The sequence below is a fragment of the Leptomonas pyrrhocoris genome (genome assembly GCF_001293395.1).
Source record: "Leptomonas pyrrhocoris isolate H10 chromosome Unknown, whole genome shotgun sequence".
In the NCBI taxonomy this organism is placed as follows: Eukaryota; Euglenozoa; class Kinetoplastea; order Trypanosomatida; family Trypanosomatidae; genus Leptomonas; species Leptomonas pyrrhocoris.
Genome location: NW_015438360.1, coordinates 895,436 through 911,724, shown reverse-complemented (window position 1 = coordinate 911,724; position 16,289 = coordinate 895,436). Strand labels below are relative to the sequence as shown.

The 16,289-nt window shown below is 53.1% G+C and overlaps 6 protein-coding genes across 8 annotated transcripts; all 6 read right to left on the bottom strand.

Annotated features, from left to right (window-relative positions):
• Nucleotides 1–476: 476 nt before the first annotated feature.
• Nucleotides 477–1,289, bottom strand: ABB37_02802 (putative Surface protein amastin; the record flags this gene model as incomplete). 2 transcript variants are annotated; one of them, XM_015799928.1, is made up of 1 exon in its annotated part: nucleotides 477–1,289. In XM_015799928.1, the coding sequence occupies exon 1, from the start codon at nucleotides 1,080–1,082 to the stop codon at nucleotides 477–479; it is 606 nt and encodes a 201-aa protein (XP_015661530.1). In that variant the 5' UTR covers nucleotides 1,083–1,289. The 2 variants fall into 2 exon arrangements, with proteins under 2 accessions (XP_015661530.1, XP_015661531.1); XM_015799929.1 differs by having other exon boundaries at nucleotides 477–1,282.
• A 2,667-nt stretch (nucleotides 1,290–3,956) lies between these two features.
• ABB37_02801 (putative Surface protein amastin) lies at nucleotides 3,957–4,771 on the bottom strand (the record flags this gene model as incomplete). 2 transcript variants are annotated; one of them, XM_015799926.1, is made up of 1 exon in its annotated part: nucleotides 3,957–4,771. In XM_015799926.1, exon 1 carries the CDS (start codon nucleotides 4,560–4,562, stop codon nucleotides 3,957–3,959), a length of 606 nt encoding a protein of 201 aa, XP_015661528.1. In that variant the 5' UTR covers nucleotides 4,563–4,771. The 2 variants fall into 2 exon arrangements, with proteins under 2 accessions (XP_015661528.1, XP_015661529.1); XM_015799927.1 differs by having other exon boundaries at nucleotides 3,957–4,763.
• Nucleotides 4,772–6,769: 1,998 nt separating this feature from the next.
• On the bottom strand, nucleotides 6,770–7,557 carry ABB37_02800 (putative surface protein amastin; the record flags this gene model as incomplete). The annotated part of the gene is made up of 1 exon (XM_015799925.1): nucleotides 6,770–7,557. Exon 1 carries the CDS (start codon nucleotides 7,373–7,375, stop codon nucleotides 6,770–6,772), a length of 606 nt encoding a protein of 201 aa, XP_015661527.1. The 5' UTR covers nucleotides 7,376–7,557.
• Nucleotides 7,558–9,397: 1,840 nt separating this feature from the next.
• Nucleotides 9,398–10,185, bottom strand: ABB37_02799 (putative surface protein amastin; the record flags this gene model as incomplete). The annotated part of the gene is made up of 1 exon (XM_015799924.1): nucleotides 9,398–10,185. The coding sequence occupies exon 1, from the start codon at nucleotides 10,001–10,003 to the stop codon at nucleotides 9,398–9,400; it is 606 nt and encodes a 201-aa protein (XP_015661526.1). The 5' UTR covers nucleotides 10,004–10,185.
• Nucleotides 10,186–10,816: 631 nt separating this feature from the next.
• On the bottom strand, nucleotides 10,817–14,103 carry ABB37_02798 (putative mitochondrial hypothetical protein; the record flags this gene model as incomplete). The annotated part of the gene is made up of 1 exon (XM_015799923.1): nucleotides 10,817–14,103. The coding sequence occupies exon 1, from the start codon at nucleotides 13,904–13,906 to the stop codon at nucleotides 10,817–10,819; it is 3,090 nt and encodes a 1,029-aa protein (XP_015661525.1). The 5' UTR covers nucleotides 13,907–14,103.
• A 779-nt stretch (nucleotides 14,104–14,882) lies between these two features.
• Nucleotides 14,883–15,446, bottom strand: ABB37_02797 (hypothetical protein; the record flags this gene model as incomplete). Its single annotated transcript, XM_015799922.1, has 1 exon — nucleotides 14,883–15,446. The coding sequence occupies exon 1, from the start codon at nucleotides 15,321–15,323 to the stop codon at nucleotides 14,883–14,885; it is 441 nt and encodes a 146-aa protein (XP_015661524.1). The 5' UTR covers nucleotides 15,324–15,446.
• Nucleotides 15,447–16,289: the final 843 nt, after the last annotated feature.

The window sequence follows — 16,289 nt, the reverse complement described above, 5'->3', positions numbered from 1 at the left end:
TTGTGTGTAAAATCCAGAATAGTAACAATAATGATTTATAATAATAATATAGAAAATCGGGTGGTTAATGGAAGCTTTTGAGAGGATGTTGTATGAAAGATGCTAAAAGCTGAAAAGCGACTCCAGGGCCGTCCCAGCGGCCCAAGAAGCTGCCGACGCCGCAGAGTGTCCATTCTCGCACGTGAAGCGCTTGCAGCTCCCATGCGAAAAGAAGGTACTCATACCACGACCGCGGGACGGCTCGCATCGGTCAGGAACGGGGGTGGACAGCAGTGATGGCAACACTCACGCCGCCTCGCTGCTTGACTGTGAAAGAGTAGTTTTCTTTTTACATCTCAATGGGTGTGTAAGGGTATGTGTTCTCCAAAGCCTCCAATGCAGGGCCCTCTGGATCATCCACACTTCATGTCACCTCTGCAGCACAGCACAACCCGCAGCCGGGAACCCTCACATCTACGATGAAGTACACCCCCTTACTACATGACGCACAGCAGAATCAGGCCAATGATCTGAATGCACCACGCGGAAACCGTCAGGCCGTAGGCCGCACTCGTCTTGAAGTTATCGCGCAGCTGCTTACCGTACGGGATGCCGCCCACGCTGCCAGTCTCAGTGCTGATCGGCACCGTCGAGCCACCGCAGTAGTTCTGGTGCCACACTCCGGTCATGCACGCCCACGGGATCAGGATGAACACGATGTTCAGCACCGTCAGCACGTACAGGGCGATCTTCGTCTTGATGCCAAGGAAGTAGAGGCCGCCCAACAACGACGCCCCGCACGTCGTCAAGGCAGCAATGATGTAGAACGCCTCAGACACCTTGAACAGGGCCGAAGCCTTGTTGCACGTCATGTCCACCGGTCGGTGGTCGTAGCTGATCTTGTTGCAGTCGTTCTTCAGGCCCCACACCGTCACACACGCCAGCTTGCTTGCACCAGAGACCACGCCATCGGTGCCCACCGTCAGGCCCTTGCCGCGGAACTGCGAGACCGGGGCGGACGTCACAATGAACAGGAACACGACGCACGAGCATAGCACGTTCAGCGCCACGTCCAGCTTGCCGCTGAGAGTCTCGAATCCCATGGTTGCGAAGAGAGATGCCTTGAAGTGGAGAGGCTTGAGGTGCGCTTTGGCTGCGAACGAGGAGAGCTGAAATAAGAGGAAAGAACTGTTCAAGTGCGGGGACTAAAAGAAAAAAGAAGTTCGAAAAGTACCCGGGATATGTGGCACGGAGAACGTTGAAAGAACGATGGCTGGGGAGAGTATGCTGCGGAAGAAAACCTTTAGACTATTAGCATTTGCGTGGTTTAGCACAGAAGAAAAGCGATAAACGCGGTTTTGTGTTTTGTTTTGTTTTGAGGTGTCAGTAAAACAAACACCGGTGGGGGGAGATACGGGTACGCCGCGTGCAGCCGACGTGTAGGAGAGAGGCAAAACAAAAAAAAAAAGTTTGTCAAGAAGCGAGAAAACGAGAGAAGACAGCACAGTAGGGAGAGAGGAGACGTTGTGAAAAGAGAAACAGAAATTTTGCAAGACAGGAAACTCATGTGAGTTCCATTGCATTAGCAGACAAGTATCTTGGGGCATAGTTTTATGTGATGGTTAACTAGCGGTATCTCTTCCTCTCGTTCTAAAGCAACAAAGGAAACCCTCCTTTCCGAGCTGCTTACGAAGATTCAGAGAGCTGGACAGAGGCGTGTGGCACTCAGAATCCGCGTAAAGCTTCTCTCCACTCCTCCGCTCGACACGGCCAACAGAGGGAGGGAGAGTGATCGTAGAAGCACACATCCGCTGACGTGAAGGTGCGTCCCCCGCTGTAGGGTAGCGTCCAAAGCAGACCAATTTCTGTGTTAACGTGCATTAGATTCCCTTGAGTGATTCTTCCAAGCCGGCGAAGTACGCGTCATTCTTGCAGAGAGAAGCACGACTTTTCCAACACTTCACAAAGCACGACCCGAACGAAGATGCGTACGAGGCATAGCAAAACAAATAATTAAAAGGAGAAGAAGAAAAGGCGGACATCGTGGAATAGTAGAATTTGAATGGCTCAAGCAGCCTAAATAAATAAAAAAAAAAAGAGAAGCGCTTGTTTATACTCTTTCCTCCGCAGAGAACAATGCTTTTTGAAGTGGAAGGAAAGGGGAGAACAAAGGAAAAAGTCGAAAAAAATGTTTTTAGGGACTTAGAAATGTAAAAGGAAAATTAGAAATGTAACAGAAAGAGAAAGAAGCTTTTATCCGACAAAAAACGCGCGTATAACAAAACGAAAGAATTGTCGTCACGTTGAGGTACTTTGAGGACTAACGGCGATTCTTTCGTTGCTGTTGTTGATTGTTTTTTTTCCGTACTTTTTCTTTTGGTTTGTTTGTTTGACCTGCGAAAGAGTAAAACACGTGGCGAGTAGGTCGGTTGTTGCGCGGTGATATTTGACCTTTTTCTCTCTCTTTTGAAAGATACAGTGACGAGCATATGTAAAAGCGAAGCGAAGCAACTGGCGAGGTGAATAGGGCAAAGGGCAACTTTGTTGCGAAGGCGGCCGCCTTTATCGTATTGCAACTGCTTTCACTTCTTCGTTTTTGTTTTTTTGTTTTCAGCAGCTCGTCTCCTGTAATTTTCTTTTCTTTCCGCTTTTTTTCGCTCTGACATCGCTCATCTGGAGGTCGCCCCTTCACTGCACGTGAGAAAATAAATAATTGTCCTGCACCTTGCTTGACGCAACTGCGGGTCACTCCATCACAACCGCATGCGAAACAAGCAGAAGAAAGTTCAATTGCTCTTACTTCTCTCGTCACCTTGCTTTCATTTACTCCAGAAGAACTAAGATTTAAGAAAGAGAAGGGGAGGAGAGAAGCAGCAGTAGCTACAGTAAAGTAGGACAGGCGGACCAGATACAGAGGGAACAAAGGAAAAGAAGAAGAATTGCGTTCTTTTGATGTTTGTTTTTTAATTAGCAATTAAGAAAAGAGAAGAAAGGAGAGAAAAGATGTGTTTAAAACATACTTCTAACCTAAGCGTTTGTGTAGGCGTGGGTGTATGCTTGTGCGTGCGTGTGTGTGTGCTCTATACCCTTCAACAGCTTCCTCTTCGCTCTGCGAAACTTTTGCAAACCTTGATCCCCTAGATGTATGGCACACACACACACACACAGGCACACACGCACATACACATACACACGCTCAATCAAGCACTGCAGGCACTTCGGTGTCGAATACACTCCACCACGCACCGGCCAATACGTCCATCACCTACACACCAACACAGGAAAAAGAAGAAGCAAAAACAAACCCTTCAAGACACGCATTACAGATCTTTTTTTCTTCCTTCTAAAAAAGGGAAGGCATCGAAGGAGAGAAAATATTAACTCCACTTTTTTAAATTTCTCTTCAAAAGTTAAAAAAGAAGAAAAAAGAGCTGTGCAGCGTCACTCCTTTCTTCCTCTATTTGATGTTTAGCGCCTTTCGCCGTATTTGCAGCCGATCGTATTTATATACATCATTCGTTCCTCAAGGTGGAGGCAGAGAATTGCGACAGAACGCAAGCCGAAAGAACAAAACAATAAGGGCGAAAGGAGAAAAACACACACAGTACTCAAAACTAAAAAAAAACGTTTTGAAAAGAGGAAACACGGAGGGAAAATAGAAAGAGAATTTAGAAGTAAATAAAAAAACAAGAAGGTGCAAACAGAAGAGCGGGGGGTGAAAGAGTGAAGTAGCTCAACCGCACGCTGTGCGGAGAAGCCGCCATACCCGCATCACCCTGGAAGTCGGACCAACGCCGAAAGCAAGACTACCCTCAAAAGCGACTTCTCACATTCCACGGTGGTCATTCTCGCTGTGGTGGTTCGCTTCCATACCCTGTTTACTTTTTGAAGCACAGAACAGTCCGTTCCCTCCATTGTCGAAGCTGACTGGAAAGACGCAGACAGAGTGCGTTTAGGTGCTTCACAGCCGCCCTTTACTACATGACGCACAGCAGAATCAGGCCAATGATCTGAATGCACCACGCGGAAACCGTCAGGCCGTAGGCCGCACTCGTCTTGAAGTTATCGCGCAGCTGCTTACCGTACGGGATGCCGCCCACGCTGCCGGTCTCAGTGCTGATCGGCACCGTCGAGCCACCGCAGTAGTTCTGGTACCACACGCCGGTCATGCACGCCCACGGGATCAGGATGAACACGATGTTCAGCACCGTCAGCACGTACAGGGCGATCTTCGTCTTGATGCCAAGGAAGTAGAGGCCGCCCAACAACGACGCCCCGCACGTCGTCAAGGCAGCAATGATGTAGAACGCCTCAGACACCTTGAACAGGGCCGAAGCTTGGTTGCACGTCATGTCCACCGGTCGGTGTTCGTAGTTCATCTTGCTGCAGTCGTTCTTCAGGCCCCACACCGTCACACACGCCAGCTTGCTTGCACCAGAGACCACGCCATCGGTGCCCACCGTCAGGCCCTTGCCGCGGAACTGCGAGACCGGGGCGGACGTCACAATGAACAGGAACACGACGCACGAGCATAGCACGTTCAGCGCCACGTCCAGCTTGCCGCTGAGAGTCTCGAATCCCATGGTTGCGAAGAGAGATGCCTTGAAGTGAAGAGGCTTGAGGTGCGCTTTGGTTGCTAATGAGGATAGCCGTAGTGAGACGCTTGCGTGAGAATGCGAAGGGAGAAATGTCACTAAGGAAAAAAGCGCGTGTAGAATTAACAGAATTAATAGTACTCGTGGGTTTTTGATAAAGCTAATGATTTTAAAAGCTGATGAAGCACTTAAAAACTTTTTCCGAGTTGAAGTTGCGGCGGCAACAAAGTGCGTGGTGTGGTGTGGTGTGGTGTGGTTGCAGCAGGAGTTACATGCAAACACGTGTGTGTGTGTGTGTGTGTGTAATGAGCCATTAGAACAAAGGTGGCGTCAAAATACGCAGAAACGCATTAGTACATGAAGAGAAACAGAATGGAATCCGAAGAGCAATAAAAAGTGTTTTCAAACCACAGAAGAACGTAGAGCTTTCACAGGCGAGGCTGGGCCAACAGCAGCGGAGAACTGCCTTCCCTCGGCGCTGCGAGGAAAGTCGGCCTGAACCCCCACCACCCGCAATAAAGAGAGAGTATGGATGCACACTCAATGTGCTTCTCGAACGGACGACCGTGCAGCGGGTTTGTGATCACAAACGTTAACCGGGGAAAAGACGGAAAGACCAGCCACCACTGCGGACAGCAAAACTAGCTCGCCCCTGCGCAGGGTCGCCGGGATACTTTTTAGCTCGTTCGAGAGGAACGCCTGGTTTGAGTCGCTCAGGACACCGCGAGGCGTTGAGTACGCCTACCCTTCTTTTCCCCTTGTGTTCCATTTTGGGTCGTAACTCAGCTTGCCAGCTTTCGAGATAATGAACGGGAGAAAAGGCAAACCGAAAAAAGAAGAGAAAAGAATAAAAAGAAAAATCGCATGAAAACACCACATGGAAACAGAAAAACGGTCCTTTCCGCAAATAAGTATGCACACGAAGTCACGCGTAAAATAATGTAACAGCAAAGCCAACCTTGTGCTTCAGCATCTGTGCCGGTGGAAGTGCTGAGAGGGGAGATGACAGAGAAAAGAAAAAAAAAACATTTTTATTTTTGAGAAGAGTGCGTGTGTGGCTGTTTGCGTGGGTATGCGCCGCAACACATCAAAACTGTTGCCTCGAGACGGTAAGGAAAAGCTTAAATACAGGCAAGAAGATTACAAAGCACCACGCAAAACAAGAAGGCATTTTTCTTTCTTTTTCAAACGGAGACACGAAGAGAGAAACAGGAAGACAAAAAGTGAAATGTGGACCCGACTCAGCCTAACAGAAGCTGTTACTGAGGGAAAGCCAACTGATCAAAAAAAAAAGAAGAGAGAGAGATCAGTCAAACACAGCAAGACGGCGCACTACACTCAGTGACCACGCTTGCATCTGTGTCTTTCACACTTCACGGGCAATCATAATTGCTTCGGCTCTTTTTGCAGCAGCCAATCGAGCTCAGTTATTACAACGAAAAAAGAAAAAGGCAGGCGAGTTACGGCCGTTCACCTCGCGTTAAATCGCACGGAAAAGAAACAATACCAACGGACTGTACGAGAGTGTCGTCAGGCGCAAACAAAAGGACAAAACACAAAAATCAAAATAACGATTTCGAAGAACCTTTTTTTGACGCTTGACTCAAAAACCTAAACGTCACGTTCGCCAACGAATCGCAATAATAATAACAATAATAATAACGGCACGTTCTCTCAAGCACAAGGAAAACAACGAGGTGCTTTGGGGCGGAGAAAAAACTAAATGAGGGGAAAACGGCGGTGCCGCGGAGAGGCGCACGCGTGTCGTGGGGCAGACAGCTATCAACAACGCCTGGCAGAAGGGGGGGGGGGGAAGAGGGGGGAAGAGGGGCAGCAGCGCGGGAGAGCAGGCAGGACAAGCGTGGATAATGCACGCGTGTGCCGTCAAGGAGGCAAGCAGGAGGGAGGTGAGGGTCAGCCCAGCGCACCCGCTCCTGTCCTCGCACACGCAGCAGCATGGCAGCAACGCACACTCGCCCCGCAGACACTCACCGCTTCGCGTATCACGGTAGACCCCTTCGAACCCTGCCAGGCAAGCTGCATGTCGAGCGTTGACCGCGTGACGACCTCATTAGGTGCATTACCGGGAAAAAGGCGTTTTTGAGTGTTAGTCATTAATGAGAGAACGAGAAGTAATTACATGGGGCCACTTCCACGCGTGGGCACGCCGGCGGGCGGATTCAGCGCAGCGGCCTCTACAAGACAAACAGGAAGATCATGCCGGCCAGCTGGATGCACCACGCAGCAATCGTCAGCCCGTAGCCGGCACTGGTCTCGAAGTCCTGGCGCAGCAGCTTGCCGTACGGGATGCCGTCCGGCTTGCCGATGGTGCGGTCCACCGTCACCTCGGAGCTGTTGCAGAAGCTTGCGTACCACACACCCGTCATGCACGCCCACGGGATCAGCGCAAACACCACCTCCGCCACGGCCAGCACCATCAGCAACACCTTCATGCGAATCCCCATGAAGTACAGCCCACCCATTATGCTCGAAACCAGCGACACGATCACTGAAATGATGTAGAACGCCTCGGACGCCTGGAACAGCTGCTTGCCGCGCGCGCACGTCATCGACGCAGGGCGGAAGTGGTAGTCGTTGATGCTGCAGTCGTTCTTCAGGCCCCACACAGTGAGGCACGACATCTTGCTCGCACCAGACACAGTGCCGTCGGCGGCGGTCTTGATGCCCTTGCCGCGGAACTGCGAGATGGGGGCCGACGTGATCAGGAACAGGAAGACGATGGTCGAGCACACCAGGTTCATCGCCACGTTCATGCGGCCACGGATAGCCTCGAAACCCATGGTTGCGAAGGGGGGAGTGGGGGGAAGCTGCGGACGGAAAAACTAGAAGGGGGATGGCAGGTGTCGGTGGGAGAGAGAGAGGACGGCTGCTAAATACTGGCACGAAGCGAGGAGTCGCGTGAGGAAAGATAGCCGATTGGGAGAGGAGTGCGTGTGCGAGGGCGGAACGGGAGGGAGTTACTGACGGGGTGAGAGCGCCGTTGTGCAAGGAACGCGTCGCCAGGCAGCGAAGAGGTAAAAAAAAAAAGGCAGAGAGAGAAGCAGAGAGAGGAACAGCACAGCAAGATGAAAATGGGAAACGTGAGAACTCTGCGCGAAGCAATTGAGCGGGAAGGAGGCCGATGCCCAACCGTGATACTAGCAATATTGAATCACAGGAGGAACGAGGAAGTGTGAACGAGAACGAAAACCCCTACTCGCAGTCCTTGTGGAACAAACAGGTCCAGAGGACCATCTGCTGCGCAGAGAAACAGAAGCAAGAGCACGTTTCCGCACCACGAAGCTGACAGTTAACGACGTGGAGCAATTCTTTTTCTTTTATCAGCATCGGTGCAATGAATGGAAAGCGGTGGTGTCGCCGCTGCCAATGTGACCATTGCTCCTTTCTTGCTTCTCTCAACAGGGAGACAGATTGTATGTCATGAAGCTCTTATTTTTGTTTTTGTTGTTCGATCTTGCCGACATACACGAACAGTGCACATGGCCATTTAGTTGAGCAGCGGCGGTGCTTTCTTTTTTGCTTTTCCTCGATTAATCGCCAGCGCCGACTCAACATTTCGCAAGGATGAAAAGAAAAGCAAGAGAAAAGAGGAAGTCAGAGCCTACCTTGTGCTGAGGCAGCAGCCAACGACAGAGTGTAACCGTCAAGACCGTCGTCCTCAAAATGATGAGATGAAGCTACTCACGACAGAGGAGAAGCAGAATCGTGCAAAGCAGCAACGTCATCTATAGAAACCCACCAATATATGTTTAAAACGTCCTTGTCTGTGAAAGTGTCTGCGTGTGAATGCACCACACTGGCTTCTCGTTTGTCACCATCTGTCAGGTAGTTCGGCAGCTGCACAGTGTCTGACTTCCACCAATTGCTCCATCGCCTCTCGCTACACCTTTGAAGCCTCACGCTTCTCCGCCCCTTTCCTTACAAGCAATGGAAAGCTCGACGATGATGCTTTACAAAAAGGAAGAAGAGCCGTGCTCGCTCGCAGAAATGCGTAGGTAACCCACACTGAGGTATTTCTCGTCGTTCACCTAAGCCATACCGCTCAGCGAGGACTTCATGCTTTTACGCTGATCGCAAAGAATTGCAAAAATAGGAAGGGGAAAACAAAAACGTAGAGCTGTAAAGGTCAATGAAAAGGGGGAAGAGGCGAAATAAAATCATCTTTGCAGTCACGGCACCCTTCCTACGTTAGCAAAAAAAAAAAAGAAACAATACCAATCTCGGAAAGCAAAAACAATAATATCAAAAAAAAAGAGATTAGAAACAATAGGCTTACGAGAAATAAAAAGAAACGGAATCTATATAAAGGCAGACTATGGAGGTAGCTCCTCTTTTAAAACAGTTTTGTTTTTGTAGAGAGGCGCACGCGTGTCGTGTCGCAGACAGCTATCAACAACGCCTGGCAGAAGGGGGGGGGGGGAAGAGGGGGGAAGAGGGGCAGCAGCGCGGGAGAGCAGGCAGGACAAGCGTGGATAATGCACGCGTGTGCCGTCAAGGAGGCAAGCAGGAGGGAGGTGAGGGTCAGCCCAGCGCACCCGCTCCTGTCCTCGCACACGCAGCAGCATGGCAGCAACGCACACTCGCCCCGCAGACACTCACCGCTTCGCGTATCACGGTAGACCCCTTCGAACCCTGCCAGGCAAGCTGCATGTCGAGCGTTGACCGCGTGACGACCTCATTAGGTGCATTACCGGGAAAAAGGCGTTTTTGAGTGTTAGTCATTAATGAGAGAACGAGAAGTAATTACATGGGGCCACTTCCACGCGTGGGCACGCCGGCGGGCGGATTCAGCGCAGCGGCCTCTACAAGACAAACAGGAAGATCATGCCGGCCAGCTGGATGCACCACGCAGCAATCGTCAGCCCGTAGCCGGCACTGGTCTCGAAGTCCTGGCGCAGCAGCTTGCCGTACGGGATGCCGTCCGGCTTGCCGATGGTGCGGTCCACCGTCACCTCGGAGCTGTTGCAGAAGCTTGCGTACCACACACCCGTCATGCACGCCCACGGGATCAGCGCAAACACCACCTCCGCCACGGCCAGCACCATCAGCAACACCTTCATGCGAATCCCCATGAAGTACAGCCCACCCATTATGCTCGAAACCAGCGACACGATCACTGAAATGATGTAGAACGCCTCGGACGCCTGGAACAGCTGCTTGCCGCGCGCGCACGTCATCGACGCAGGGCGGAAGTGGTAGTCGTTGATGCTGCAGTCGTTCTTCAGGCCCCACACAGTGAGGCACGACATCTTGCTCGCACCAGACACAGTGCCGTCGGCGGCGGTCTTGATGCCCTTGCCGCGGAACTGCGAGATGGGGGCCGACGTGATCAGGAACAGGAAGACGATGGTCGAGCACACCAGGTTCATCGCCACGTTCATGCGGCCACGGATAGCCTCGAAACCCATGGTTGCGAAGGGGGGAGTGGGGGGAAGCTGCGGACGGAAAAACTAGAAGGGGGATGGCAGGTGTCGGTGGGAGAGAGAGAGGACGGCTGCTAAATACTGGCACGAAGCGAGGAGTCGCGTGAGGAAAGATAGCCGATTGGGAGAGGAGTGCGTGTGCGAGGGCGGAACGGGAGGGAGTTACTGACGGGGTGAGAGCGCCGTTGTGCAAGGAACGCGTCGCCAGGCAGCGAAGAGGTAAAAAAAAAAGGCAGAGAGAGAAGCAGGATGAGAAGCAAGATGAGGAACAAAGTGAAAAAGAGAGTGAGTGAAACCACAGCGGTGACATAACTACGGAGAAGGAGAGTGTGAGAAGAACGTGACAGTGTCACTTTTCTTCTCAATCACCGCAAAAGGAAAAAACTCGAGAACCTTTGAAGTGATGTTAAGCTATTTTGAGGCGGGAAAGCCGGCGGACGGACACGCAAATACCCTCATACACATAAGGGCTAATCGCACTGCTTAACATCAGAGTTTAGAGAACGAACGTTGTTGGTTTCAATATGGGAAGAAAAAAACTTAAAGGCGGCTGATGTAACACACAGCTTTACCAAGTGCACTGGACGCTTTGTGCTTCACTCCCTCACCTCCTCAATTTCAATGAAGGAGATTCTTACTATAACTCTTTCTTCCGGGCGAGAAGGATTTCTTTAACAGTGGCGGGTGGCGTGAGAGCCGGCTGCGACGAAGCTGGGCGAATCGACTAAAGCAACGGAGGGGGGAGAGGGGCATATTCGTTCTCTTTTCCGCAGGCAATCCTCGCTGCTGTTGCTGCTTTTACAGCTTACCAGAGGCGTGCAGCGCTTCTTTTAAAGCCGCGAACGGCGCGGAAGACGACGACGAATGACGGACGTGTTGCGCCTTCAGGATAGTGCGCAGACCAGTGCCCTCGTCAGCCGCATCACGGCAGGCACCGTCCTCCCCTCCCGTAGCATCAGCGCTCGTTGACACAGGTGCTGACACGAGCCGTACCACTGTGTTGATCGAGTCTGCATCTACGTCGCTGTCGCGGTCCTCCAAACCCTTTGCGGTGAAGCGCCGCTTCAGCTTCGGCCACGCCCTCCTCGCACGTAGGTCTTTGTAGCGCAGCGGCTCGCGGACGCCGTGGACAATGCCAGGCAGCGTGCGCACGCGTAGGACGACGTCGGAGGGCTCGCTCACGCAGAAGGAGACCCAGCCGAGGCCGCACACGTAAATGTCTGCCTTGGGGCGTCGACGATGACGCGCGTAGCACTCAAAGAGGTAACTTTTTGTCTCGGACAGACCAGGCGCCGCCGCCGCGGCTCCGCCAGCGGACATGCCATCCAGCGGCAACAACTGCTCATACGAGCCGGGTGGATCGAGCGCTTTGCCGAGTTGCTCGTGCCAGAACGCTTCTGACTGCACCGTGTTGACAATAGCGTTGCGGACTTTTTGCGACGTGTACACGAGAAACAAAAGCCCCCGTGGCGGTCCTCGCACGACGTCGATGGCGGCCAGCCCGCCGAGGAAAAGGGTGTGCCCCGGCAGCAGGATGAAGCACTGCGGATTGCGGAACTTTCGGATGAGGGTGCGCCGCATCTGCAGCAGGGTGAGGGGCGATCGCCGGTGCCAGTGGGGCAGCAGTCCCGGGGTGTCGTAGAAGTACGTTTGCGTCTCGGCAGACTCGTCCGCTGCTGCAGCGTCTGCTGTGTCTGCCTCCGGCCCTTGCAGGCGGGCGACCTTGTCGGCCGCAGCGGCGCGGGTGATGCGCACCGCGTTGACCGCGACGGTGGTGCCGGGTAGCGAGGAAACCGTCATCAGCTTCGACGCCCGCTTATCGTGGCGGCCGCGTATGTCAATCATCTCGGCCTGATTCACATTGGGTGGGGTGTACCATCGCCAGAAGACCGCCTCCCCACCCTCGCTGTTTGTCTTGGTGAAGTACACTTTCTTGCTCTGCGGGTGTGGCGGCTGTGGCACGTAGAGGGCGTGCGCCATGGCGTTGATCACCGAGGACTTGCCCACGTTTGCTACGCCGACAAAGTAGGTGGGCAGAGGTTTGTGTGGGCGGCGCAGGTTGAGGTTCGCGGTCTCCTCGATGGCGCGGAGGAGCTGCGGAATTCCCCAGCCTCGCTTCGCGGAGAGCGGCACCACTCGCTGGATCTGGTGGCGTGGCAAGCCGAACTGAACGGCAATGTCGAGCACCCAACGGCGCACGTAGTTCTCGGTTACCAGGCAGGCCGCGACGCCGCGGTCTTTACCGTCGTAGTTGAAGGACCGGTTTCGAATGCAGTCCATCTTGTTAACGGCAACGATGACGGGGTTGTTCATGCTGATGAGCCCCGGCAGGTCGTACACCATCGACCCAGGGAAGTCGGTGATGTCCACGACAAGCACGACAACGCACTTCTTTTCCTTGAGCGCGCGCAGCTGCTCCGTAAAATCCGGCGCCGACCACACCTTGCGGCGCCCCTCCACACCCATGTTCTCCAACGCATGGCAGCGATGGCAGGTGAAGGGGCGCGGCGTGTCGCGGTAGAAAGCGTCGAACTCCTCTTGCGTCATGAAGTCCAACCACTCCTCGCCCACCTGTCGACCGTGCTTCTCCCAGTGGGCCTGCAGCTCTGCCATGCGGGTGGCGTACGCATTCCGCAGCTGCGCCGTTTCGCTGCGCTGCGCCACGTGCCTCTCAATCGCGCCGGGCCGGACGTACCCAAATTCGTCCTCGTGGGTGTTCTGCAGCATCGCACCGCAGCCGGGGCAGCAGTCGCGGCCCGGTACCGGGATGTGAAACGACGCGGGCGCCTCCATCACCAGCGCTGCTTTGTTCTCCAGCACGTTCGCCATCTCCGCGGCGGCGTCCTGATCGAGCACGTGCAAGCCCTCCCACTCTAACATCTTACGCTCCATCGTGTTCCCAGCCATCTGGAGCTGGTGCTCGACGGCAAACTTGTCCTTTTCGTAGGCGTCGAGCAGCACGCCGTACTTGATCTTGTCGGCCATGTTCGCCGCCTTCTTGCGCAGCGCGCGTGGGCTGTCTTGGTCGAGCATCCCGTCTGCGGGAACGGGTGCGGAGGAACTACCGGCTGACGTTGCTGCTGTCTCGTCTACCCTGCTTTCGAGTTCCACGAGCTCCTCGGACCACCCCATGATCTTGTGGAAAAGCTTATTGATGTGACGCGGGAGTAAGATGGAGTCCGCCACCGCCTTTTTGGAGCGTCGCTGCAGGTGCTGGAGATGGATCGGGACCGGCTCCGACGACGGATGCGTCTCGACCTCCTCCACGTTCAACTCGAGCGTTTTGCCAAAGGGCAAGGTGGCCATGGAAGCAGGTCGCAAGGCCGGCATGCCAGACGCAGCAGTGGCAGCAGCACCGCGGGGGGATGCGGTGCTTGCCGTTACATCAAGCGACGGGACGACGGGGTGTGCGACGCCGGTTCCTTCGCCGTAGGGCGACGAAGACGATAACGAAGAGACGGTCATCGGAGACGGTTGGGCAGCCTGCAACGAGACTCCACTTACCGCGTTGTCGGTATCCGCCACAGGAGCGTCATCCCCATGGCTCTCTCCTGTGAAATCGAAGGCGTGGGTGTCCGACGAAGGGAGGAAAACAGCGGTAGTAGATCGCTGACCGCTCGTCAACGCCGCCCCCGCCGCTGCGACGCTTGTGTGCGGACTCCGCATGCCGAGTGGGCCGGCAGTGGTGAGGCTGCCGAGCACCGTGTCACCTTCCGCATTCACCACATCCGTGTTGGACGTTACTTCAATGCTGCCGCCAGAAACGGCAACGCGATCGCGCCATGGCTTGCTCGCCCCTGGATTGCGCGCCTTTGCGTAAAAAGCCTTTTTACTGTAGCCCAGAGGCGGTGGCCGCCGCTTCAGCAAGTGCGTGGAGAGGCGCCACATGATCGTCCGATGAGGAACAATGAAACAACAAACAAAAGAAAGCCACTACAGATGTATCCCTTCTGAAGCGCCTGAGTGCATTTTTTCCCTTGTGTGTGTGTGTGTTTGCCGGTTCGGTGAGGACCCAGCGAAGAACGGCACAATTCCGTGGTGACAAGACAGGGAGGGAGAGAAAGCGGTGTGCAGCGCTGACGGCTTTGCAGTGCATTACGCCAACATTGTATTCGACGTGTGGTGTGCATCGGAGGTCATACAGAAAGTAAAGCGAAAGGAGCAAAAGCAAAAAAAAAGATGAGACGAAAAAGGAGCATGGAAAGCAAAGGAAAAAGAGCTGGTTGGTTCAAAGCTGCTTTGTGAGCGTGACGATGGAAGAGCTCTTTCCTTGTCCGTATTTCATCGTTGACAAGGTGAAGGTTCTCCTGCTCCAAGAAGGAGAAGAGTAACATCCATAGACAAGATTTCTTTTTTGAAGTAGCAGTTCCTACTTCCTTGGCCAGCGTCGATCGAGTTCCTCAAATGCTGCCTTGCTCTTGAAATCGTGTAGAATTTATTTGTTACGGTGTACGCCCACACGTTCAACAACATTATTAGCATAAAGCGAGAGGAACAGAACGGGAGAAGAAAAGAATCGCCAGGACTACTTGACATCGAAAAGGAAGGCAGGGGGAGGGAGGGAGGGAGCCCACAACGGGAAAACAGATGTTTTTTGTGTGCATGTGTGTGTTTTTGCCTCGTGTGCGTCCTTCTCTTACTGCCTGACGGATCGGTTTCCTACTCTGTTGTTTGCCACGCTGCTTCATTGTAAGCACAACAGCCAACAGAGACAGACAAACATGCATATATTACAGCACCACAACCTGACGTACAACATGGAAGAGCGTGCAGCATAAAAATAGAAGGACGGGCACGCATTAGCCACACATCGGCTTTCGCTGTCTCACCTCGCCCAAAAATTGTACGACTTCTTTTCGCCAGCTTAAGCGCTCTGCTGACCACGCGCCTGGGCAGCCTGCACCACCATCACCGCCGCACGGAACTCCTCCACGGCGCGGCGCAGCTCGCCCTCCTCCCTCGTCACCAACTCCGACGTGCGCTGCTTCTCGTTGGATAGGCGGCTCTCCTCCGCCTCACACCGCTCAATCTCCTCGTTGTTCCTGTCAATGAGCTTGTTCACCGGCACCCGCATGAAGGCGCGGCCGACGCCCTGGTAGACGACGTGCTCCGGCTTCAGCTTGGTGAGCTCGCCCACGGTGATCTGGCAACGACGCTCAGTGCGCTTGAGGGTGACCTGCCGGGTCGCCATCGTCTTGACGGTGTCGCGCAACGACTCCAGCCGCTGCTGGTGCTCCGTGACGGTCTTCTCCTTCTCCATGAGCTCCGCCTGAGCGGCGACCGAGGCGCTACCGCTACTCGACATGATGGCCCGAATCAAGAAAGAAAGAAAACAAAGTGGGGAGTGTGGTTGAAGGTGAGAGCCGATGAGACGCGGTGTTGGAGGAAGAAAACCGAAAAGAAGACAAACGCTCCTTTAGTGAGTTCTTGTTGGGGAGAGGTCAAATGGTGGGGTCAAAGAGGTGAGAAAGAGGTGAAAGGAAACGCAGATACAAAGAGTGGATGGTTCAGACAACCGCGGATGTGCGAGGTGCACGTTACAGAACCATACGCGAGCGAAGAAGAGAAGAAACGTCCTTTTTCAATAACGAAGTTTCGGTTATGACAGGAGGCAACGTGTGCTGCGCGTGACATGAATAGAATCGAACTGCAGCACACACATTCACTCACAGACACAGACACAGACACGTGCGCACACACGTGCGAAGAGGCCTCTGTCGCGGCACAGCTCCACAGAAGAAAAAGAAAGAGTTATTTACACTACGCAAGATTGCGTTTTACGAAATAGAACAAAACGAAATGGAGGCGAATCAATGGGTGGAAAAAGAAAACAAAAAGAAGGGAAATGCGCAGAAGCGTCGAGGCAAATGGGGAGGAACAATAGTGAGACAGAGGTACAGATAAATGTGGTAAGAAACTAAATATATATTTTCGAGTCTAATCTAGCGAGAAAGAGGAAGAGAAATATAAATTATTATATAGGCGGCTTCGTCTCGTTGTCGTTGTTTTTCTGATTACTTTTTTCTATTGAATGGAAGAGGAACAGTGCGGGCACAAGCAGATCAGCGCCCGCTGCAACAAAGAAATGGTAATAAGTAACGGGGGGAGAGCAGCTCAACAACTATTGCTGTACGGAAAATGAGAAAAGTAAAGAGCAAAGCGCTCAAATCAGTTGAAAAAAGCGATTCTAATGCTGACGAAACCGCGCCCAAAAAAAAAGTATATATATATATATATATATATATAGAGAGAGAGAGAGAGAGAGAGAGTA